General features: G+C 46.2%; 1 protein-coding gene across 2 annotated transcripts in view; it reads left to right on the top strand.

The window, feature by feature from the left end:
- The window catches only part of ARB2A (ARB2 cotranscriptional regulator A), a 261,097-nt gene extending 237,214 nt beyond the window's left edge, over positions 1-23,883 (top strand). For both annotated transcript variants that reach the window (XM_065861305.2, XM_065861304.2), the window contains exon 11: positions 21,762-23,883. In XM_065861305.2, the coding sequence (XP_065717377.1) occupies positions 21,762-21,904 (143 nt within the window). In that variant the 3' untranslated portion in view covers positions 21,905-23,883. The remainder of the gene's footprint in view (positions 1-21,761) is intronic.
- The last annotated feature ends 1,817 nt before the right edge of the window (positions 23,884-25,700 follow it).

The raw sequence follows: 25,700 nt of genomic DNA on the forward strand, positions 1-25,700 counted from the left end.
AAAATAATTAAGGGATTTGTGATCTCTTCAAATTACTGCTGACCATCAGCTCATGAAAGAATGAAGGAATAGATTTCAGCTGCCTTGTTTCATGCCTCATTCATCTATTTTTCTGTAGCAAATAATTATTTCTGTATTATCTGTCATTCTTCATGGCGATCACAAGAGCATAATGCAGCTTCACTCTCAGGTTGAAATAAGTTACCAACAGGTAGGTTAAGGTAAAAATATGACTTGTAGGTTCATAAATATGATTGGCCATTAGAGGCGGCTTTGCTCTTTGGCTACTGGCAAGTTCGGTGGCTTGGAAACTTTGGACCTAAGAAACCACGTGAGTTTTGCCTTTCCCCTGGCAAAGGTCAGCAAGCCAGCTCAACTGTGGGTGATTCAGTGGTACAAAATCATTGTTTGCAGTAAGATGGTTCAAAAAGCCCTCCTTGGAGCTTGGGAACTCCATAAAGACTTTTTTCCCTTAGTAAGATTAATTCCCTCTTGATGTTCTTTAAAACAGCCGTTACTTTTTGCTTTAAATACCTGGAGGTTTTTTTTATCCCAACACTTAATTTCATTCACTACGTATGTAATGGTCATATACATTGCACTACATGAGCTTCCCATATCCAAGCTGTACTATCATTCTCTGTCATTGTACTGCATTATAAGTGAAGTTTTTCGTGTTCTGCTACAAAAAGCCGATCTCTTTGTACCAGCTCTCTCTACTCCCAGCTAAGAGCGGTGGGTCAGCAGAGAAGCCTGGTGGAAAAATGCACAAGTGGCCCTCAAAGGCAGCACAAAACTCTACACAATGTGGACAAAAGCCATACCAGAGCAGCACCAAGCGGCACCGTCTCCTCCCAGTTTCGCCCCTGGAGCCATTCTGGCGTTTACTCAACTGGGTGTCCTTAACTTCAGCGTGTGTGCTTCAGATATTCTCCTTATGTAGTTTTCTGTGTGTGAATTGTTTTCCTTTGCCACGGTAAGGCGGAGCGGGGAGGTTTCATCATGCGATGCTCTTGCTGCAGGTCAGTTGCAGAGGTGGAAATTTCAGATCCGGAGTTTGGGCTCAGACACGTGGGCTGGAAAAGGGAGGTAAAGGAGCTGAGAGTGTGGGAGTAGCAGATTGTCACCTTCTCGATCAACCACAGTTGAGGGAGAAGGAAACACTGACCCAGCCGGTCGGTTTTGTCTTTCCTCGGATGGGATGAGTCCTCCAGAAGGCGACTCTCACATAGTCTGGAAAGTCGCATTCCCTGTCTCTGCATCCCAAGCTCCCTTTGCAACCAGTTTCCTACTTCTCCAGTTTTAATGATCTCACCTTCACCTACAAACCACCTCTTTGCTCTTCCCATGCCTCATCTTTCAGGTCTGTTCGCACAGTCAATCCCCTCTTGGTCCACACTGCCCCCCAGGACTAGTTCTCCTGTCTAATTTCCATTAGCCTGCCTTTTTTTAATTTTTTTTCCTCTTTCTCACCCATTTTCCCTGCATTTGGACCCCAGGACAGCACTTAGTTCTTGTGCCTGATGCCACAGTCGCCTGCAGCATCTGGGAGGAGCAGCTGCTCAGCCCTGTGCTGGAGCTTGCCCCTTGCAAACGGCATCTTCAGAGGAGTCTTTGCCCAGTTCAGCTGCCAAATTCTGGGGAATCTGTGCTGACTACATGCAAATGAGACTTTTCAAAGGCTTCTGACTAGGCAAAGAGCTGGGTGGCTTTTCATGGGAACTGCAAAAGGACAACAGGGACCCTACCTTCCAAATTTCAGACTGTTGCTGTGAAGAATAGAGATGCAGGAGCTGCTCAGCAAAATTCTTGTAAGGCTTTATTTTTTTTTTTTTTAATGTTTTGTTTGTTTGTTTGTTGTTTTTTTTCCCCAACAGGGGCAAAATATGTTTTTTCTCAGTCTTATTTCTTGAAATGACTAAATCCTTTTAGTTGAAACATAAAAAAATAATAATAATCAGCCTGAGGCAGAGACAGAGCATGGGAATTTTCATCCCAAATACTTAGCTTGGCAAAATTTGTAAGAAACTGAAAACAAGCCCTTATAAAGGGAACTGTTGTGATTCTCCACTACAGAGGACCTACTTGCATTAAACACAAAAGTCAGATCAGAATATCTCCGTGACCTATTTGGGATACTAAACCCAATTTAAAAGTATCTGCTCTTCATACTTCATAAATCCACATAAAGCCATGGCTCTCCTAAGGAAACATTTGGTTTTTAGCACTTCTCAGGCCATACCAAAGCTGTTGCATCTATTTGATTTGCTAAGCATGCCTGTCACAGATTTATTTCATTAGTTTTGTTGGGGTTTTGTTTTTTTACTGAACATCCTTTGTTCTGAAGCTTGATTTAAATACTTGCCCAGCGCGCATTAGAAGGCCAGCCCACCCAGCACGGTGCAAGGCCAGTGGCATGATGCCTATAAGGTTCATCTTATAGTATCTCCTGGGCAAAAGATACAAAAGTAATCACAGGTGAGTTGGTTCTTTGTTCAGACCAGCGGAAAAAAAACATTCCCCACCTGCACCTTTGTGCTTAGTGTCATGGGGCAAACCCGTATGCCTTCCTCCCCATCCTTCCCATTGCAGATCACAGAATCCCAGAATGTGAGAGGTTGGAAGGGCCCTGTAAAGCTCATCCAGTGCAATCCCCCCATGGAGCAGGAACACCCAGCTGAGGTTCCACAGGAAGGGGTCCAGGCGGGTTTGAATGTCTGCACAGAAGGAGACTCCACAACCTCCCTGGGCAGCCTGGGCCAGGCTCTGACACCCTCACCAGGAACAAGTTTCTTCTCATCTTTCAGTGGAACCTCCTGTGTTCCAGTTTGCACCCATTGCCCCTTGTCCTGTCACTGGTTGTCACTGAGAAGAGCCTGGCTCCATCCTCCTGACACTGCCCCTTTCCATATTGATCCCCAGGAATGAGTCCCCCCTCAGTCTCCTCTTCTCCAGCTCCAGAGCCCCAGCTCCCTCAGCCTTTCCTCACACGGGAGATGCTCCACTCCCTTCAGCATCTTGGTGGCTGCGCTGGACTCTCTGCAGCAGTTCCCTGTCCTTCTGGAACTGAGGGGCCACAACTGGACACAATATTCCAGGTGTGGTCTCCCCAGGGCAGAGCAGAGGGGCAGGAGAACCTCTCTGACCTACTGACCACCCCCTTCTAACCCACCCCAGGTACCATTGGCCTTCCTGGCCACAAGGGCCCAGTGCTGGCTCATGGTCACCCTGCTGTCCCCAGGACCCCCAGGTCCCTTTCCCCTACACTGCTCTCTAATAGGTCATTCCCCAACTTACACTGGAACCTGGGGTTGTTCCTGCCCAGATTCAAGACTCTACACTTGCCCTTGTTATATTTCATTAAATTTTTCCCCGCCCAACTCTCCAGCCTGTCCAGGTCTCTGGATGGCAGCACAGCTTCCAGTGTCAGCCACTCCTCCCAGCTTGGTGTCATCAGCAAACTGGCCGGCAGTCACTCTATTCCCTCATCCAAGTCACTGATGAATATATTGAATAGTACTGGCCCCAGTACTGACCCTTGAGGCACTGCACTGGATCCAGGCCTCAACTGCACTCTGCCCAGATGCACAGATCCCAACACAGGTTAAATATGCCCAGCTGCTGGTTTCCCCAGCTCCATGATCTATCCTGCAGCAAACCCTGAATTTACCATGTCCTGTCCCCTTGGTTCATTCTCCATCCTCGTTTAGGGGCAATCCCGTAGGCTTTCGGTGTGCCTGAAGGCAAACCTGAAAACATCTGAAAACCTGGGAATATTTGCACTGCAAATCTCCATGGGAAAGTAACAATCGCAGCTACGGAGATACCAGTGCAAGGCGTTCATGTCGTTCTGGTGCTGGAGCTGAAAAACGTGTTGAAACAGATGGAGATGTTGTTGACTGCGAGTTCTCTGCTTTTTAGTCAGTCATAGATTTTTCTCTTTTCACAACAGACTGGAATTTTTTTTTTCCTTAATTTAATATGGCAATATATTACGGTTATAACATTTAATTTATCCCCAGACTAACAGGGAATGTGCTATATCTGTTCCATCCACAGTGCAAGTTTTCCTCAAGTGCTTATATATGAGCTCCCCTCTAACTTCCCTCTACAGGAGACCGGGTTTTTATATTAACTCGTTGCAGGGTCTTTTATGAGCAGTGACTGTCACGCTGTGCTTGTCTGTGCATTTGTGCATGCTGATATTGCTCTCATTTAGACTAACTTCAGCTCCCACCTCAATCTTGTTTTTCCCCATGCCATTTTTTCCCCTAATATATCAACAGTTTGTTTTAAACTTGTTTTGAAAAAAAAAAGAGCAACCTATGGTGGTTTCTACAAACCAAACCAAATAGGAGGAATAACTGTTAGAAGATATGCACGGGGCACAAACAAAAGAATTCCCCAAATGTATGTAAGTTATTTTCTTCCTGCTTTTTTAATATGATATTTGTGGGCCAACTGTGGCAATATCTGATAATTTTAATGCAAGATGACATAATACCAGTTCAGCGATTCTTCAGAGGGAAATTACCCTGACAACTTATTTTCATTTTGTTCTAATTTCATCAAAGAAAAAAAAATACAACAAACAACTTGAAGTTCTCAATGTAAGGAAGAGAAAACAAGTTGAATCACCAAGTTTTGAAACTCATTTAAATATTTCATCTCTCTTCCACTTCCAGATATACTTTTCTGGCAGGTTCTTGTGTTTCCATCTCCACCTCCCAAGGTTTAATGTTTTTCTAGCTCGGAGAGACTAAACTAAAGTTTTTTTCCCAATCCACTAAATGCTTGGCGGAAGATCTCTACCATGACACAAGGGATCTCACTTGCTTTTTCTGGAAGCTCCGTAGTCTGATTTAGCAGTGCTGGAAGACTGCACGTGGAAAGATCAATTGCTAGGTCAGGACTGTGTTTTCATATTAAAATCGCATTTGGAAATGCACTGAGATCATTAAGCTTCATTGTTTTCTGTCTTTGGGTGTTTGGGTTTTTTGGTTTGTTTTTTTTGTTTGTTTGTTTGCCTGATAGGGAAAACATAAATTGTTTCTTCAACATTGAGATGAGTCTGCCAGCTTAAAGATACAGCTTTGGAGTTTGATGATTTGAGGGGGTTGGTTTGGGTTGGGTTGGGCTGGGTTGGGCTGGGTTGGGTTGGGCTGGGTTGGGTTGGGTTGGGTTGGGTTGGGTTGGGTTGGGTTGGGTTGGTTTGGTTTGGTTTGGTATGGTTTGGTTTGAGTTGGCTTGGGTTTGGGTTGGGTTGGGTTGGTTTCAGTTGGCTTGGGGTTGGGTTGGGTTGGGTTGGGTTGGGTTTGTTTGGTTTGGTTTGGTTTGGTTTGGTTTGGTTTGGTTGGCTTGGGTTGGTTTGGTTTGGTTTGGTTTGGTTTGGTTTGGTTTGGTTTGGTTTGATTTGGTTTGGTTTGGTTTGAGTTGGCTTGGGTTTGGTTTGATTTGGGTTTTTTTAAGGGTAATAGTGAATCAGTCCCGATTTTGGAACAGACACCATCTCATGGAACTTATTTAGTTATTGCAATGGCTCAATGAAGCGGTTAAAAACTTCGCCACTCTGCAACTGAATGATTAAAACCTGATTAAAAGACCCTGGTCTTGCGCTGCTTTCTGTCCGTTTGTGCTTTTCCTGTGGCTGCAAGGCAGAACATGACCTGCAGTTCCTCAGGACAAACCCCCACCTGTCCCTCACCCCCCTGTTCCCTGCGTCCTGCTGATCTGGGAACCAGCCACCTGCAGACCCACTGTGAGCATCCCCTGCTGTCAAGGCTTTATTTGCTTGGGTTTTTTGTTTTGTTTTGTTTCTTTTTCCATATCATGAACTTAGTATTTCCCTTCACGTTCATCCCAGACTTTCGGGTTCTCCCTGCTGCCGGTGGCAGACCCGCCTCCCACGCCGATGTGCGTCTGTCTGATTCCCGCAGATGGAGATGTCAGGCGGGGGTGTTGGCGGAGGTCAACGCATCCCAGCACGCAGCATGTTCTCCTCGTCTTGCTTTGCCGTACGGCTGCTGTGGCTCTGCTTTGCTCCTGCAACGCCCGCCTCCAGTGCCTCCCCCACCCCATGCCTGTCTCGGAACTCCTCGCCGCATCACAAACCTCACAGAATCACAGAATGTGAGGGGTTGGAAGGGCCCTGGAAAGCTCATCCAGTGCAATCCCCCCATGGAGCAGGAACACCCAGCTGAGGTTCCACAGGAAGGGGTCCAGGCGGGTTTGAATGTCTGCAGAGAAGGAGACTCCACAGCCTCCCTGGGCAGCCTGGGCCAGGCTCTGACACCCTCACCCCCAACAAGTTTCTTCTCCTCTTTCAGTGGAACCTCCTGTGTTCCAGTTTGTACCCATTGCCCCTCGTCCTATCACTGGTTGTCACCCAGAAGAGCCTGGCTCCATCCTCCTGACACTGCCCCTTTCCATATTGATCCCCATGAATGAGTCCCCCCTCAGTCTCCTCCAGTTCCAGAGCCCCAGCTCCCTCAGCCTTTCCTCACACGGGAGATGCTCCACTCCCTTCAGCATCTTGGTGGCTGCGCTGGACTCTCTGCAGCAGTTCCCTGTCCTTCTGGAACTGAGGGGCCACAACTGGACACAATATTCCAGGTGTGGTCTCCCCAGGGCAGAGCAGAGGGGCAGGAGAACCTCTCTGACCTACTGACCACCCCCTTCTAACCCACCCCAGGTACCATTGGCTTCCTGGCCACAAGGGCCCAGTGCTGGCTCATGGTCACCCTGCTGTCCCCAGGACCCCCAGCTCCCTTTCCCCTGCACTGCTCTCTAATAGGTCGTTCCCCAACTTACACTGGAACCTGGGGTTGTTCCTGCCCAGATTCAAGACTCTACACTTGACTCACCCCGAGACTGGTGCTTTTGCGGCGTTGTCCAGAAGAAGCAAGGAACATGCGCAAGGGAAAAATGTCAAGGCCTTCCAGACGGAGCTGCCATTCCCTGCAGCAAGGAGGAGGGTTAAGTGGGGAGGCAAATGCAGCTTTGTGGTCATTAATCTCAAATTCTCCTTCTAATGACATCTCTGAGTTTAAGTAACAGGAAGCACCATATTATTCGGCTTAGTTAAATTTAGTGTGATTCACATCTGCAAAGACTTTGCAAATTAGCGTTTAGTCTTAAATTGCTGGTTTCCATGATATGAGAGCTTCAGAGTACCCTGCATTAAGTCCTGATGTGTTATGAATTAGGGTGCAGAAGCCTGAAACCCGTGTGACATGCCAATAAAACACAAGTTCCTGAGCAGTGCAGAGGCAAATGTGCAATTAATTTAGTTTGCGACACCAAGCAGCTGGGATGGCACCCTTGCAAAGAATTATTTCCCCTGTAGATGCTGGGAACGGCTGCTGGAGATGGGTTCTTTTGCAAAGCCATGTGTATGAGCCATGGCGTTTGCCCAGCACAGCTCATCCTTGCCATGCACTTCACCTCATCGGGCTGTAATAGGTGCAGACCTGTATTGATCACCATGACTTGCAGGAGAGAAAAAATCTTTGCGCTTCAGATTGGGTATAAATTATAAATAGCGTCTCCGAAGGCTGCGAGTTACAGAAATAGCATTCTTCTGAGACAGCCGCATGTAAAGCTGTTGTTGTAGAGGTTATTAACTTTATGATTGCAGCACGGGTGTGCTTGACCCACAAAGATGATCATTGTCCATAAAATCCCACCGTTGGGGTTCAATCACCTGCCTTCTTCAAGAATGTTCATTAGCAATGGCCAGCAAAGGTCAGGCTAATAAAAGAAGGTTAATGCTCACTATATCTGTGTAAATTCACTGTTGAAACAGCACTGTTTTCTTGCTGTCTTTTTTACTAATACAGCTATGGAGACTCCTGTAGGTGTATTGTATAGGTGTTCAGGGTGTGTATGTGTGTGTAAATATGTATTTATGTACATACATACGCAGCAGCTGATGAAACTTAAACGAGAAAAAAGTATCTGGTATGCGTTAGCCACAAACGACTTATTGCAAGTGCACGAAGTGTTATTCACACCTCAAATTCACAAATTTTTTTTCATTTTTCCAGCAAAATTTTTATGCTTAATTCACAGAATTAACATTTTATCAAAATGAACATAGTCTGTCAGTGACTCCCAAAACCTGAATTTTTAGCTCCATTTGTTACTTGGTGGTTGTATTGTGGTGGCCCAGCTCCGTCTTCCATGGCATTTTACAAACACAGACACGTTTACTTTCTATTAAATCACTCAAAACAGCACAAAATTTCCCAGGAAACCGTCATTCTCATCAAGAAGATCAGCTCCTCATTTCTCTTATCATTCAGGGTAAGGCTTGCTGCATTTCTACAGATGTATCCTCTTCTTCTGCCCTCACCACCACACCTGGGTGGTAGGTGCAGCTCATGGTCAGGTTCTTTAAATACCTGCTAAAGTCAGATCTGGGGATTTCTTTTTCTGTTAAGAAAGAAGAAGACGTGGAGAGGGAAGATGTGTTTGGTGGGCTACTTCCAGCAACTGGACTGGTTGAAGATGTCCTAGCTCATGGCAGGGGGTTGGACTGGATGAGCTTTGATGGTCCCTTCCAACCCAAACTGTTCTGTGATTCTATTAAGACGTTGGTGAGGAGAAACTGGATGGACACAGTAGCAGTGAGATGGAGGAGGTCTTGGGGAAACAGGGTCAAAGAAAAGACAGGAAAAGTCAGAAATTAGTGAGCCATGAGGACAGGAGAGCTGGGGATCAGGACCAGGTGATGGACAAGGGTTCAAGAAGAACTGCAAGGTGGGCACGTTCTGGGGAGGAATTCAAAAGTGGGTGCCCTGGAGAAGTAGATGTCCTGGAGAAATAGATGTCCTGGGTGGAAGGAAAGCAGGCATGGAGCAGGAAGAGATTTGGGTAAATGAAACCTTGAGAAGGAATGAAGAGGGCACAGTGAGGGGTCTCTCTATCTGCCTGAGACCCATGAAAGTATTTACCCTGTCAAGCCCAGGGTGTTTCTGAGTGTGTACAGAAGCGGCGCTGTAAAAGACGTAAGCTTTAAGGTCAGGAGGTGAGGTGTCTGTGGAGCTTAGACACCTCAGGGGTGGTGAGCAGCTGAATCAGGATTTTCAGCATCACATGGACTTACGCCGTTAAGTTTCACCCCTTGTGATGTAGTGGGCTGAGTCCTTTTCAGCAGCTGGTGGCACCTGGAGCAGGTGTCCAGTGGGAGCGGGAAAGTGATGGGTGAATGCATCTCAGCGTTCCCCTTTGCTCACCTCATTTCCACCATCCTGCAGTAACAGCAGCCACCAAGAGAAGAGGACCAGGTGCAGATGAGCTTTGCTCGGGTTTCATTCAGGAACCAAGTTGGCATTGCAGAGACAGCACCTTGATTCTTGGATTTTTTTCCTCTTAGCCACCAAAAAGTTAGCCTCTGAAGGAAAATCAGGAGAAACTGCCCTTCCTGTGGCTTCTCCATGAGTGCTATGCAAGAGAGGAACAGGCAGAAGGTGAATGGTGCCAAAAGCACATGGATCGGTTTGGTTGGACTGGGTTGGGTTGGGTTGGGTTGAGTTGGGCTGGTGTGTGTTTGATTGGGTTGGCTTGGGTTGGGTTGGGTTGGCTTAGGTTAGGTTGGAGTGAGTTGGGGTGGGTTGGAGTGGGTTGCGTTGGAGTGGGGCCAACCGAAGGCAATGGTCATAAAATGAAACAGATTACTGAGTACTCCTTCTGTACCTATGGAAATAATCTGAGCTCATGTTTATGGTACATGTTGATTCATGACTCCTCTGCCTTCACAGATACAATAGGACACTGTAACTCAAGCAGAAATTTCCAGGGGGGGGAAAATCCCTTTGAAATCTTTGAACTGTTCCTTATGCAGAAGATTATAAGCATTTTCCACTGGGAAGGAGAATTAATTTATTCACTAAAGACTTAGTATGTATTGAATTCAGATTCTTGCTGAAATGTAAAAACGCTGGGCATATGCTGTGGTGCTTCATACCCCGTGCACGTTCATCCCTGTTGCAGTTTGTTCCTTGGTCACGAGCTCAATCCCGCCTCTGGAAAGACCCTTGTTGCTTCCACAGCTGCCTGTGTCGGCATCCACACCAGTCTCCAAGTTCCACTCCTTGCCTGAAAGGGGAGAAAATTATATTCAGCTGCTTTACTTTAAATTTGCTGTATTGCAATTGCAAGTCTGTGTTTATCCTGCTGGTGATTAAGAGCTTTTTCACATTTTTATTACATGGGAAGTCTCTGCTATCACATAACATGGGATTCTAAAGCATCGCTGCCCTTCCTAGCTGCTCCGGGTGCAGGCGATGCTATCTCCATGGCATTGCCTTGGCCACTGTGTTTGTGGGAAGTGCCAAAGCTGGGTTGGTTCATGCTTACACTGCTGGTACAGCTGTTCCCCGAGTGATTTACATAATTTCATTTGTTTGGTGGCTTTTACAGATACATTATATTCTCCACTGAAGTAGCTGACATTGGCGTTCTCTGAATTATTTTCGATAATTAATTCTCCACCCAGATGTTGGGTGGCACAGTTATTATTTAGGAAAAAATAATCATAAAACACCATCACTAAGAATAGCTGTTTTCTGAGCACCCAGTCCTTTCACACCTCCAGTCCTGCCGTCATCCATGAAACTACTTGGGGCTCTCCCAAATTAGCAGAGCCTGCCAACAAGGGATACACATTTTGGAATAAACTCAGATTTTAAAGTCCACCCTTCAGTATTTCAAATTAAATTAACTCCCGGGTATTGCTGTGGTACGTTTTACATGTGTTTAAATATGTTTTCTTAAACACTGTGTGCTTGTTCACATTGAGCTTGGGTCCTTTCCTGGTGATACCCCCAGTCTCGGCTGAGCCTCCCAGTCTGCAAAATCCCGGTAATGATGATTTCTCCCTTAGAAAGCTCCATCATTCATGCATTTGAAAGCAGTGGGGGAAAACTGACGTAACTGACTGCTTGTATGATGCTGTAGTGTGTTAAGATGTGTTGCGTAAATTAGTATTTTTCAGGTTTATAACCTGTAGAAGCTTCCAATCCTGAACAGGTTTTTTTAGTGGTCTCGCCCAAGGAGCCAGATGGATGTATGTTCTCTCAGCAAGTGTGGGGTTTTGAGCAGGTCAAAACTTATTTATTTAAAAGATAATCTTCCTTTCTGCTGGTTGAGAAAATGATGGTTTTCAAATGCTAAATACTTTATATGTGCTCTTGGGTGCAATTTTTTGAATGTTTATTTTTTTCTAATTCGTTAACTCACTAATGTATATTACTCGAATGCTTCAGGACTGCTATGATGTACCCTGCAAATCAATCAACTTTACGTGTTGCCTAAAGAAAGCCAATAAAGTCACAGACTATTAAAGACTGGGCTGGATAGGAGGAAACTCAAGGAGTTATGTGATTTGTCCACATGCTCCAGGGCAAGGTCAGCTATACCTGTAATATTCCCAAGAGATGGTTTTTTAACCTGTTTCTTAACTTCCAGTGGTGAGATCCTGTACCTTCCATAGGTATGTTCTTACCCCAAAAACATCTTAGTGCGATGTAACCTGAATATCGCATCTCACATTGGACAGGTAAAGAATTTTTGTATTTGTCTTTAAATACAGGTAGTTATAGAGAGAGAAAGAGAGAGAGAGAGAGAGAGAGAGAGAGAGAGAGATAGATAGATAGATAGATAGATAGATATGTAGGTAGACAGACAGATAGACGTAGACAGATAGACGTAAACAGATAAACAGATAGATAGATGTAGATAGAGATAGATGTAGATAGATAGATAGATAGATAGATAGATAGATAGACAGATAGATATGTAGGTAGACAGACAGATAGACGTAGACAGATAGACGTAAACAGATAAACAGATAGATGTAGATAGAGATAGATGTAGATAGATAGATAGATAGATAGATAGATAGATAGATAGATAGATAGATAGATGTAAATAGATAGATGTAGATAGATGGATACATGTGTAGATACAGAAAATGTAGATATGGATATAGATTATATAGATATGTAGAGATACAGAGATATATAGATAAAAGTATAATTTCAACCCCTGGCTACTTCTCTCTGCATGATACATCATTTTAACTTGGGTTTTAAAATTTGTAGTTGTGTGATATTGAACACATCTATACTGGACCCCTGGGAGGTTCATCTGGAGAACAGGAGCTGAGGGGAGACCTTCTGATCTCTGAACTGCCTAAAAGGAGCTTGGAGCCAGGGGGGGTCGGGCTCTGCTCCCCAGGAACAAGCGCCAGGAGCAGAGGAAACGGCCTCAGATTGCACCAGGGGAGGTCGAGGTTGGATCTGGGGAACAATTTCTTCCCCAAAGGGCTGTGGGACATTGGAACAGGCTGCCCAGGGCAGTGCTGGAGTCACCATCCCTGGAGGGTTGGACAGACGGACATGAGGTTCTCAGGGACATGGTTTAGTGGTGGACTGGGCAGTGTTGAGTTAATGGTTGGACTTGATGATCTTCAGGGTCTTTCCCAACCTAAAGGATTCTGTTGTTCTTCAAGGAAATTGCGTTCTCTCCTTCAAATATTCTCTGCTCTTGAAATTGCTCACGGTGAGATTGTCGTTCAGTATTATGCTGCAGGTCTGATTCGGCCAGCGACGGGTGGGATGCTGTGACACCCCCTGAGCATCGCGTGGTGTGTCACCAGGAGCACACGTTCAGTAGCTTTGCCTTCAGCATGACCCCAAAGTCAGTGCCCTCTCTTCTCAAACTGGATCCCCAGGAATCCTGACATGAGTTTTTCTAGTGTCTCACCAGCTGGCTGTTTTCCATGCTGCCTCTCATAGTGCAGGATGGTAGCATGGATGTTTGTCAGGAGAGATATCTGCACATGAGGTTCTCATGGAGGCAACCCCACCACCACCTTGGCCTGAATTTGGAAGGGCCTTATATTTTGTTGTGACATCCTCTTACTTGGCACTCCTCAAAAGGCTGCATTTGTGCATCTTCATCCTTGTAGCTGCCTGGGGACAGCTGGGGTCCCAGTGCAGATTTATCATAGCATCATAGACAGAATCATAGAAATTTGGGCTGTTTCAGCCTCGTCTGTCCTGCCTGCCACCATCCTTGCCGTTTGCCGGGTGGCCAAGTCTCTCCCTTTCTCCTTCCAAAAGCAAGGCTGGAAGAGGTGGCACCTCAGAAAGGTGTTCATGTGAATGGTGCCCCCCAAAATCTCCCCCACTATTCAAGGGGTCTGGATCCAGCCCCAGCACCTGGTATTTTCTGCCTGTGCCCACACCCAGCCAGTCTCATGGTGTTCGCTGCACAAGTAAGAGCAAATCCATGGGGGATTGCCCATTTGGCCGCAATCCTGCCCGTTCGTGCAAAAGACTGCTTGTGAAATTTTGGGACCAAAGACACACATTGCTTTTCAGGACTATTTACCCCATAGCAGCAATTTGGAGCAGCCAACAGCCTGAGATCCTGTAACTGTAACATCCTGAGATGTTATTTAATCAGCCTGTGTTTTTGACTGTTTGTGGCTCCTTAATTTTTTCTTATATTTTCTTATTTTTAATGCAGTTGTGTGCAATTTGTATTACTACATCTATTTGCATTGGTATTAAGAGCGGTTCTGTCCTGGATGCAGGGCACTGCTTGCTTCTTACTGACAAGACCCTATAGCTGTTTGACATTTTCCTTTTTTTAATATATACTCAAAAGAAAATGACTTGACTTTTGGTGACCCAAAAAATGACCTGACTTTTGGGTAACCTGCACTCAGGAGGGAACAACCTCACAGCTCTCACTTATTTGACCAGTTAGCACACAGAGGAGCAAACAAATGACCCGTGTTCATGGGACTGCCCTTAATATTTAATGAAGAGTAGCGAAATGTGACAGCTGTGTTAGCCTCCCATCTCTTTCCCACTTCGCAAACCTTGCTTGCACTGAGCTTTTGTGTGAATCTTCGCATCTGTTGCTCATGGGGCAAGACGAATTTATTAATTTTTTTTTTTTTTTTACCTTTTAAAATAGCTTTTTGTGAGTAGTTTGTGTGCTTTAAACGAAGGGTGAGAAAAAGCTGATGGCAAGTAGGCGAGTCTAGGCATAATCTCTGTTAAAGGTTGGTGGGATGCTTGTTGCTCTGTTTCCATCATCCCACTGGAGATATTAGAGATAATAGATGTCCAACAAAAATAAACACAGGTCTGTATCACAGGAGATAATAACCAAGTATAAAATGTCTTTAGTATGTGTATGCTATTCTCTAGCATTACCACAAAGGTTCCCACAATTTTCCTTGGGTGAATATTGCATCTAAACCAGCTTACTGCTTGTCTAAGCCCCCTTTATAAGCTGTATTTAATTTCTTCAGGTTTCTCTGCTTCTTCCCTCTTGGCTCCTCCAAATAATTCATTTCCCTATGCAGTTGCTTTTAGATTATTATCATGCCCATGACTCCAAAAACTATTACTTCTTAGCCAAACTAAGTACACCGAGGTTTGGGCTTTTTTGTGGTTTTTTAATGTCCTCTCAGAAATCACTGCACCCATTTCATTAGTTGGCATATGGCTTGTCTCTTAATTTTGCCTAAGCTTTTAACCTTTCTTTACCATTGAGATGTCTAGAAGTGCATATGCAGAAGCTCCTAAGGTCATTAGTTCTCAAAGCTCTTGAACTAATGGACTCCTTCCCAATTTTTCCTGATGCTCTCATCCTCCATGTCGGAAGTATTTAGTGAATTTAAGCAAGGTATATTTTTTTTTTAATCTCCTTTTTCCTTTGCTTTACTGGTGATACTTTGAGAGCTTGTTCTGTTTGGGGGTTTGAGACCTGGAGGTTTATATCAGCAAGAGCAAAACACTCACAACAGACACAGCAATTTCCTCCTGTGCAGATCCATAGGATCCAGGAATCGTAAATGGAGAAACCTTATGAATTAAAAAATAGTTCTGTCATTCTTAATAACATCTGATGCACTCTAAGTTTAAAAAATAAAAAAAAAAAAAAAGTTAAATTTCTCTTTAGAAATAACTGTGTGATGCAGAAGTCATTTAATAGCATCCAGAAAGATGGATGCAACAAAGGAAAAAGTGTATTTTTCTCACACTGATGTGGGGATTTGAACAGTATCGTTACATCACTACAGAGTTGCAGAATTAAAGAAATACCTAAGAGTTAAATCCCTGTATAAAGATTTTAATGTGTGTGTGTGTGTGTAACATCAGAAATAAAGAAATTTCCATTGACTCACAACTTTTAGGAGGAAAAATCCTTTCTGAAAGGCATATCACACCCACATTCCCAGGTCAGAACGGGCTGGCTTGTTTGTTCATTCATTTGTAATGGAAGAATGAATTGCGTTGCTTCTCAGAGCTATGGAAATAAGGCTAAAACACATTTTGTACATTTTAAAGTGCTTCTATTCATGCAAATGCCCCCCAAAAGTCTGCATTTCATCCTTTGAAGCATTAAAATCAAGTTTTGAGGAAACTTAAGGCCTTCTGTATTGCTGTACCTTAAATCCTAAGTGTTAAAGCAACCTCTGGGGGCAAGACTGAAAAGCTAGTGTCCTGCCCCCAACTGGCATTAATGTTTTGCAGCATGGCAGCATCTCATTGTGGACCTCAACCACAGGGGCAGAATTCGATTGCAAACCCTCTGCTGAGCAAGGCAGTTGGTGAAGAGCAGCAACACTCTCCATCCTAATGGATTGCATGGAGCAATCTTAATTCTTGTAGAAGCCCAGCCTATTTAGAGACAAACCACTGCTTAGAGAAGCAAACCTGAGGTCTAATATCTTCGGAGATAGTTTAAAAGTAGGAACTTTTCCCCGCAGAGGTATTCTGGCGAGGAGGCACGTATGGAAGATCTCCCTGGGCTCCTGTGCAGCATGGGAAGCCTTTGTCCCACACATCTTGTAAATGCAGCGGGGGGTCACCATTGTGCCGAGCATCTTCTGAGCGCGGCGGGAGGAGGCTTTTGTCCGTGGCGGTGGGCAGGCACCGTAGGAGGGCACCTTTGTCCCGCACAGCTGGTAATCGCTCGGCAAGAGCGAATTTACGAGGATTGCAGAGCTCCTTCCCTCCACGTTTGCACATGGAGGAATTCAGTCGGTCTTGCTGAGCTGCTTGTCCTGAGTGCAAGTGGAAAGGGGAGGCAGCGAAAACATGTTTGCACACACATGTGCAAGTGGCCACTGGGATCGTTCACCTGGTTGCATTGCATGGCCTCCCCAATCCCAGATTCATTTTCTTGCTTTTCCTCTTCCTTATTTTTCCTGCTCATTTACGCGACCCTTATTATTATATTTCTCTGTCCCTTCTTATGTTTGCATTATGTCCTATTCAATATATCATCTGCTAATTAATCTAATTAACTAGTAAATGCTCTCATTATTCTTTCGGATCACTAATAACCGCATTTAAAAGACTTGAGCCCTAATACAGATCCCTCTGGGACTTTATAGGTATATTTTCAAACCCATATCATTACTTCTTCTTTGTCTTCTCAAATGCTCTAGCCACTTCCCAAGAAGTTCACCAGTGCCCATTTCCAGGACAGTCTGAGAGACCATATGTTGTTTCACAGATGCAGAGTTCTGCCTTTCTTCAGCTGAAACATAGTGGGCCTGATGAACCCTGATGCTGTTCCAGACTCATGGTGATAATTACAGAAAGCAGAGTCCTAAACTGCAACACAGTGAGGGATGGTGATGAGATGATGAGATGACGAGATGACGAGATGACGAGATGATAGATGAGATGAGATGAGATCATGATGTATGAGATGAGATGAGATTGAGTTGAGAGTTGAGTTGAGTTGAGTTGGGTTGACTTGACTTGACTTGACTTGCCTTGCCTTGCCTTGCCTTGCCTTGCCTTGCCTTGCCTTGCCTTGACTTGAGAGTTGAGTTGGGCTGAGTTGAGTTGAGAGTTGAATTGGGTTGAGTTGAGAGTTGAGTTGAGTTGAGTTGAGTTGAGTTGAGTTGAGTTGAGTTGAGTTAGAGTTGAGTTGAGATGAGATGCTGAGTCTGGACCCAGCCTGCAGAGGTGCTTTGTTCATGGTGGACACTGGTAGAGGTGATGCTTGCATCTAGAGCCAGCACAGGCATGGCACCGCACAGTTGGGAGCTGCTTTACCATAAATCTGAAGTATTGTGAGGTGCCCTCAGATGAAGTAAAGCAAATCATTTGCAAACAGGAGTTGGGGGTGACTGCAGCTCAGTAGAGCAGTGAAGGTCATAACCCATTTTAAGTGATTCCCCAGGTTCCCACCACCCCCGAGTTATCAGACTTATGTGGAACAACACAGAAATTGATAAATCTCTCGCCTGGTGATTTTTTTGATTCAGTAAAGTGGTCAAGTTTGGTTTTCATCTGTTCTTGTCGAATCAGAGCCTCTTTTGTTCTAAGGCTCCTGTTGCCCTAAAGGCGTTTGTGGTTTTTTTAAATGTTGATGTCTTACTTTACTATTGTTCAAAGGTAAATTTTACATGTGGTAGTTTCAATTAATCCTACTTTTCTCAGCTTAGCATTGTTTTTCTTCCAACCCCCACCTCCATCCCCTAGTGCCTGTGCATGAATTCTCAGAAATAATTGCCAATAGTTCAGCAAGTTCATTAACTGATTCCCTGAGGACCCTCAGATGCATGTCATCCAGACCTGATGATTTGTATATCAAATTTTTGCGTCTGTTCCCTTACCTGATCTTTTTGTATCAACAACTATATTGGCAAGTCTTCCTTATTTCTGCCTGTCAATATCTCTATGTGGTGGTGGGTAAATCGATCCTGAAACTTGTTCACTGTTTTGCAGCCATTATTAATTTCACCTCATGCATTGTTGGATACACCTTCTCTTTGGACCTCCTTTCCAATGATGTTCTGTACATGTTAAAATAGACATCCAGTCCTCCCTAACTCATTCTACATTAGCAACTGGCTGGTTGCTCTGCTTAAATGGCATTTCTCTCATTTTGTGGTCCTGGGAGCAGGGGGAGTGATATTATTTTCTCTCTTGCGACTGTAGCCTTAGCATATTTTAGGATGTTCTAGCTGTCTCCCACACTCAACAGTTTTTATATGCTCCTAAGATTTGTCGAAGAATTAATGTCTGAAATAACTATACGTTGTGTGACAACCGATCGCTTGATATGGTATATTGGATCCTGCAGTTTATCATCACAACCCTTGAAATTAGGGAGTGCTAAGGGTGTAAAAACCTTAGAGGACCTCAGCTTTAGTGCAACAGCTTATTATCTGACTCTCACAAGTGATTCCTTTTATCGAAAAATAGATGGCTGCTCATGAATTTAATTTAGATTTGTCTGCTACTAAATACACAATTGAAATTGTAGCCGTCAGTGGTATTTTTCCTCTGGTGAAAACCTTATGGCCAAATCTATCGTCGCCTTTAGGACTTAAGTCCTCTTGCTTCTGTCTAATTCTCCAAACCTCTGGTATATAAATCATAAATGCACAGTCTGTGCAGTATTAAATTTTTAGGACTCTCCCTTTAGTAGTAGTTGAATGTGAATTCGTAAGGACAAAATTTGACCTTTAAATGACTATAAAGGGCCAAGGCAGATACTTGGCAAGCTTTTCTTATTGCAATATTAATCAAGCAAAGAATCGTCATAATCCTGGAAACTAAATAGCCATTGTAGTGATTTTATCACCAGGGAAATTGTTCATCTGTCAGTAAGATTGTTACTAGGAAAGGGAAAATAGGGAGTGTTAGAATTGCTTTAGACCGCTGAATCATAGAGTCCCTCTGGACTCAAAGCATGAATTGTTTTTAGAGAGGGGTGGGTTGAGAGGGGTTGCTACAGGAAAGCTGGAGGTTAATCAGTTTCAGTTACACCAGTGAATGTAAGCCTGATCTCTCCTGAGGACACGAGGAGGGTGCATGGGAGAAGGCAGGACAGAGAAAGGGATGGGGAGGCTTCAGAAAACTTATTGTTTTGTCTTTTTTTTTGTTTCTGCATGGCCCTTTCACACAGGAGGAAGGTTGTTGATAAAAAAAGGAGGGGGGGGAGGAAAAAGCATCATGTTCACTGCCTCTATTTTCATCTAATTTAATCCAGTGGATATTAATGAGGATGAATACGATGGAGACAGGAGGAGACGGATGCAGGCGGGCAACAGTGGCAGGGACGTGTTTGTGTGGGAAGAGCCCTTGCTGAGGCCAGAAACCCTCGCAGGGAGATGTTTTGCCTCTTGGGGGCTCAACATGATGTCGCCACACGCTGTGACACCTGTGTGAGGGGACCGACCTGTGCAGGAGTGTCCTCGGGGTGCGCTAGGGCAGCCCGTTCCTCCATAAAACCAGCTTTGGTAGATGGTGTCTTTGCCAGTGCGAATGCAACCGTAGCGTGCCCAACCATGCCATGACCTGAGGAACAGGTCTGTTGGGCCAGGAGTTGTGCTGGGAGCTTCATCTGCCTGATGTGGTGGGACATCTCTGCATGGGGGATGACCCCGAGATGGAGAACAGTGTAGGGGAAAGGGACCTGGGGGTCCTGGGGACAGCAGGGTGACCATGAGCCAGCACTGGGCCCTTGTGACCAGGAAGCCAATAGTACCTGGGGTGGGTTAGAAGGGGGTGGTCAGTAGGTCAGAGAGGTTCTCCTGCCCCTCTGCTCTGACCTGGGGAGACCACACCTGGAATATTGTGTCCAGTTGTGGCCCCTCAGCTCCAGAAGGACAGGGAACTGCTGCAGAGAGTCCAGCGCAGCCACCAAGATGCTGAAGGGAGTGGAGCATCTCCCGTGTGAGGAAAGGCTGAGGGAGCTGGGGCTCTGGAGCTGGAGAAGAGACTGAGGGGGGACTCATTCCTGTGGATCAATATGGAAAGGGGCAGTGTCAGGAGGATGGAGCCAGGCTCTTCTTGGTGACAACCGATGATAGGACAAGAGGCAATGGGCGCAAACTGGAACACAGGAGGTTCCACTTAAATATGAGAAGAAACTTGTTGGGGGTGAGGGTGGCAAAGCCTGGCCCAGGCTGCCCAGGGAGGCTGTGGAGTCTCCTTCTCTGCAGACATTCAAACCCACCTGGACACCTTCCTGTGGAACCTCAGCTGGGTGTTCCTGCTCCATGGGGGGATTGCACTGGATGAGCTTTCCAGGTCCCTTCCAACCCCTCGCCTTCTGGGATTTTCTGAGAAGAAGCCTTGGCAAGTGTGGCTGTGGGGTGGCTCTCGTAGGGGCTGGGGCAGGTGGTCTGCACTGAAAACCACCTGCAAGATGTGACAAACTCACAGCGAAGAGGGTCTGCGGAAGGATGGGTGAATTTGCAGGTGGGAAGTGTTTGTATAGAAGGCGCCTCTGGGAGATTTGTGTAAGATGTGATGAATTGTCTCCATGCAACGACTGCGGAGGGTGGGGGAGAATCTGTGTGCACATGACGTGGATCCTCTTTGTACAAAAACGTCTCTTTGTGTGGGAAGTGGTGTCTTTCTGTCGAGAGCTCTTTCTCTTTTTTGGAGGAGCTTGTCTGATGGCTGCCTGCGAGTGAACCGGGGAGGAAGATGTGATGGGTGGCACCTCCGTCTAGCACTTTCTGGAGGGGACAGCATGCATGGAGCCACCAAGGATGGGTACACGGGGGATGAGGGTCCCAGCAGGGATGCGAAGGTGGATGTGCGGGTATTGCCGTACCAGAGCATCCCTCCAGGGCAGCCAACCCGCATCCCTGGGGACCACCAGCCACCCCACGTCCTGCGGGGACCACCGGCTGCCCCACGTGACATCTCTCTCCACCGGGCAGGCCATGGCCACCGTGTCCTTCATTGTTGTCACCCCCAGATTGTGATACTGTCACAAAACTGTTGCTAGGCAACAAATGTGGTTACTGGGTCTCAGCGAATAGCTGAAGGGGAAAGCGAAGTGTTGCACCATTGTAGAGTAACCATAGCAATGACCTACTATTACAGACTAAAGAATTATCATTAACAATGTTAAAGTATCAAACAGAGGCCCAGGATCCTGAGACTTCCAGGCAGCATCTCCGCGTAATTGGGTTACCCAGAAAGACATCCCAACTCTTTCATAGCTCTTGGTTCCCTATCTCCATCGTCTTGGTTTTGTTTTGGGGGTTGCTGTGGGTTTTTTTTTGTTGTTTAAATAAAGCAAATGCACCATGCGTGGAAGGGAACACTTGTAAAACAATAGGAGCACCCATCAAAACAAGAAAATCTGTACACAGAGGGAAGGGATAAGCAGGAAAGGCTCACTTTACTGCATAAATATCATGTATGGGCTTGTTGGGAAAGGGTGAACCAAGGATGCCTTCGTGATGCATCGGTTGTTGTTCAGGTCAGGTGTTCTCTGTTGGTTAAAAATGCATACGTGAGGCTAAAAGTGATGTAAAATGAAATAGTGCAAACTACAGCAGCCTTGGAAAGTAGACACTTCTTTTTCCAAGTTAGGCAGGACAAGATCAGGTGCTTCAGCAAAGCTTTACCTAACAGGGTGCCTTGAGGTCTCACTTTACCAGGCCTGAGATGCATTTGGGATCTGGGATCTGTGTAGCTGTGCATGTGTCTGTACATACATGTGTCTTTACATACATGTGTCTGTGCATACATGTGTCTGTGCATACATGTGTGTGCATACGTGTGTGTGCATACGTGTGTGTGTACATACATGTGTGTGCATACATGTGTGTGTGCCCCAAGCCCCCCTATACTCCCCCAGACCAACCGCCATCAGTTCTGTGTGTTCCCCAGGTTTTGCATCAACAAAACGGGTCCGGCAGCAGCAGAACGACCCCCGATCGAACTGTCTTTGTATTTTTGCAGGTACAGAGCGGCATGAACTAACTTCCTGGAAGAGTTTTCCGTCTATTTTCAAGTTCTTCAGCGAAGCCATGGAGGCCAAGAACAGCTCAGTGAAACCAACACCAACGCGGCGTTCCAACAGGATAAAATACGAAGAATTGTAAAAGGAGGGGAGGAAGAATTTTTAAAAAAGCAAAAAAGGAAAAAAAACAGCACCAACACCAACCTCTTCACTGCTTGTTTTCTGCAAGCCGTCTCCCAGCCCCTCATTAGATTGTTTTCTTCCTAGAGCACAGGGTCGTGATGTATACATCTAAATAGCGTTTTGCATTATTTCTAGATGAGTGCAACTGTCAAAGCAATATGGGTTCACTGGTTGTGCTTCCTGTGGGCTGTAACTTGGATTTCGTGCTGCCCATCAGCGCGCAGATTAAGGCTGACAGTGGTACTGCACAGTGCAGCATGGTGCAGCTCTAATTGCCCTGACATAGCCCTGCACCAAGCTGATGCCAGAATTTAACAGCTCCGTCGTGGTCCTATTGCCTGCAGGATTTTTAGCTGCTTCCTTCTATTTTAAGACAGAACAAAACAGGAATTACTCTTTTTTGTTGTTTTTTTCTTGTTTTTCAAAAGATGCTTCTAAACTCAGAAGTGCTAAGCCAGCCTGTGGGTTTACACCCTTCTTTTTCTCTGGGACCAAGTGGGATCAACTCTTGGCTCTTTCATTTTCTGCTGGTAGGAGGGTCCAAGAAGTTTGGTCCAGATTTATAGGCAAGCCCCTTTGTTGTAGAGATTTTCTCCTCCTGCCAGATCAATGGCATTATCTGTAGATTTTCTCTTCCTTTTGAAAGCTCCACTTTTAAAGAAAAAAATGCCTATTCATTAACTGGCTGGATCACACTGTGAAATATGACAGAAAAAAAAAAAAAAACAAACAACAAAAAGGAGAGGCACACATTGCACATTTTCCTGTTTATTTGTAAATGCAAAGATGCTTCCGTTTTCATACACCGGGTTTGTAATGACCTTGCCATCCGGTAGTTATTCCCTTTTTCCCTGAGCAAACGGGTTCATCCCCGGCGCTGGGAGAGTGGGAAGGGGGTGTCACCCTGCGTGGGGACCCCACGCCACGTGTGGGGCGGGGGGGCGGGGATACCGCTGTATCCACAGGCAGCTTTTCTCCGCTAAAACATCTGATAAGCGACAAGACGTGCCTGATAGCGTGCCCGGCGAGCGAGCGCGCTAATTAAGCTCTTCTAGTGTTGATGATGCTAAATTAAAGTGATCTTTTCTTCAGTGGCCGCGCCCACCTCGCCTCTGATGCTGTTAGTGCCGAGGAGGCGAAACTCAAAACACGTGGATTTGGGACCCCCTCATCCCACCCCACACACCCCTCTGTAATGTTTCCTATCCCTTGAGGCCGGGAATAGGCGCGGGGAGCGTTAAAACAAGGTGATGTCGGAGCATGGGGACCCCCCCTCCACCCATGGCGGGGGTGCAAGGGAGAACCCGACCCTTTGGGGCGGAAACCCTCCATTTGGGGGTCTCTCCGCAACCGCGGAGTGCTCGCGTCCCTGACTGGGGGTACCGGCAATAGGGTTTCCCTTCCCCCCCACCTCCCCGCTGCATTTAACCTCTCCCATTTCCAAGCATCCCCCCGACGGGGGAACCTGTTGCTGGGGGCGGGGGCAGAGGAGTTGGTCTGCAACCGCTTCCCCCGCTCCCCGGGCCTGTGTCCACCCGGACCCCCGTGTGTTTAGGGGGGCAGGAAGGGGTTTACACCGCGTGTTTTGGGTTTCTGTGCTTCTTCCCACAGCCGGAGGAGGTTTGTGTGTGTGCCCCCCACCCCGTTTCCGTCTCCAGGGAGGCGAGATGGGGTTCTCCGGGGTGCCAGATGTTGCGGGAACGGATCTATTTTTGAGTGTCTATTTTATTAAACGGATCTATTCTATTTCAAGTATCGATAAGAAACCAAGTGTACAAAAGTTTCTACTGTAACGACTGCCCTTTTTTCTAATGCTTTTTTTCCTCAGCTGGCCCGACTCGCTCCTGTAGGGGATCTGTAAAAGCAGAGCGGAGGGTCCTCGCCACTGATATTTCTCCGCTTGCACTGAACAAGAAAATAAAGATGCTCTTTGCTATTCTTCTGTGCTCTTCGTGTCCCTGCGCCGAGCTCCGCGGTCCCTCGTGGGCAGCGTGGGGCTACGCGGGGGCGGAGGGAGGGGCGAAGTGTTTGCAAACAAGACCCCGGTCGGGTTAGGGGGGTAAGGTGTGAGCCTAGAGCTTGGCACCCCCCGCTTCCAGGACAAGCGCAGGCTTCTCGGCGCCCCAGTTCCGCGGGGAGCCGCGTAGGACAGCGCGCCCCGCCGCCCCTCTCCCCTTTAACTACCCCTGCGAGGAAGGGTTGACCGGTTCTTAGCAGAGAAGGATATGAGGAGGCGGGGGGGTGGTATCTCCGCCCCTGCCAGCGAAGGATGCGCGGGAAGCGGGGACCGTAGCAAAGGTCACCCCGGGGGAGCGGGGACAGAGGAGGACATGAGAGTGTCCCGTCCGTGTCCCCTGGAAAGGTGACAACGGCAGCCCTAAGGCGCACTTAGGAGGGGTGGGTGTTAATTTAATCGATTCGGGGGGATGTTTTTAAAGCTGGACGCCGCCGATCCCTCACGCTGTGATGTCTTCAACACGGCAACCCGCTCCGGATTTCATCCCGGGAAAACTCCCCGACATCCTGACACCCCTAACATCCAGAATGGGAGTCCCGAAGTGACGCATAACCAAAAAAAGTACCCTAGGATAGGATCTACATGAGAATCCTGCAGTTCCTCACTACCCAAACGCTCATGGCCCGCCCGAAAACTTGGGCACACCGTTGTGTGAGTCGAAAATCCACATTGTAGCCATGGGCCAACGGGAGCGGTGTTTGCTCGCCAAGAAGCGGGGGCAGAAAAAAATGTTCCGCCAAGAAATCACCCAGCAGACCCCCAAGCACAGTGGGGAGAAATAAAATATGGGGGGAAACAAGAAAAGAAACCCCTAATCTGCATTGTGCACTATATGCTGTTTGCAGGGGTGTGATTTTCCCGAACTCAGCCCAAAGATGATGCTGCTTTTCATGCGAATGCGCATTTTTCCTCTGTCCCCGAGAAACATCACTAATCGTTAGATTGTTGTTGTTGTTGTTGTTCCCCCCCACCTCTCCTAGGAATTTCATTCAAAAGTACAAACGAAAAGTGTCACATCTAAAACTGCGTGGAGCCACATATTGCACCGTTCTCGAGTCAGCCAAACCAAAAATAACCTGCCAAGAATGTGTATGTACCTCCATCACACACCCGGGTAGAGCGACATCTTACAAAGTTGAGGGATGCGTGTGTGTCTGTGCACGCATCCGTGGATATCTGGATCTCGCAGGGACGTATATATGTGTATATGTGTGAGTGTGTGTGTGTCCCCGCATTATGTTGACGTACTCGACAAAGTGTGAAAAATGTACTTCTCGAGAAACTTGGAAGGAGATGTCATTTATCATTGTACCGTCATAATACCACAAATTTTCACTTTTCTGTTCCATTTCGGATTGCATGTGTTTGTGAGTATTTCACTAGATCAGTGACAGCTCTTTATTTGCATAATTATATGCTCTGGTCTGAAGAGAAAACTAACCCCCAAATTTCATGGGTCACCAAACTGCGACAATCAATGTTTTATCACGTATGCTAAGCAAAACCTAAGGAGCTATATGAAGTTTCTTGGGGAGTTTTTGCTCCTCAGAAAATTAAAGATTTTGTGCCTCTTGAATAGACGCAAAATCTTTCCAAGCTCTTTGTAACTGAATTCCGTTTGAAGGCAAAACTAGAGATTAGCTCGTAGATCTGGATTTCAGATCCACTAGCATTATTACTTCAAAGTGGATTCAGACAAGCAGCTTTACTGCATCTCTAAATTTCGCCGTCCTAAGGA

Source organism: Patagioenas fasciata, chromosome Z, assembly GCF_037038585.1.
Source record: "Patagioenas fasciata isolate bPatFas1 chromosome Z, bPatFas1.hap1, whole genome shotgun sequence".
In the NCBI taxonomy this organism is placed as follows: Eukaryota; Metazoa; Chordata; class Aves; order Columbiformes; family Columbidae; genus Patagioenas; species Patagioenas fasciata.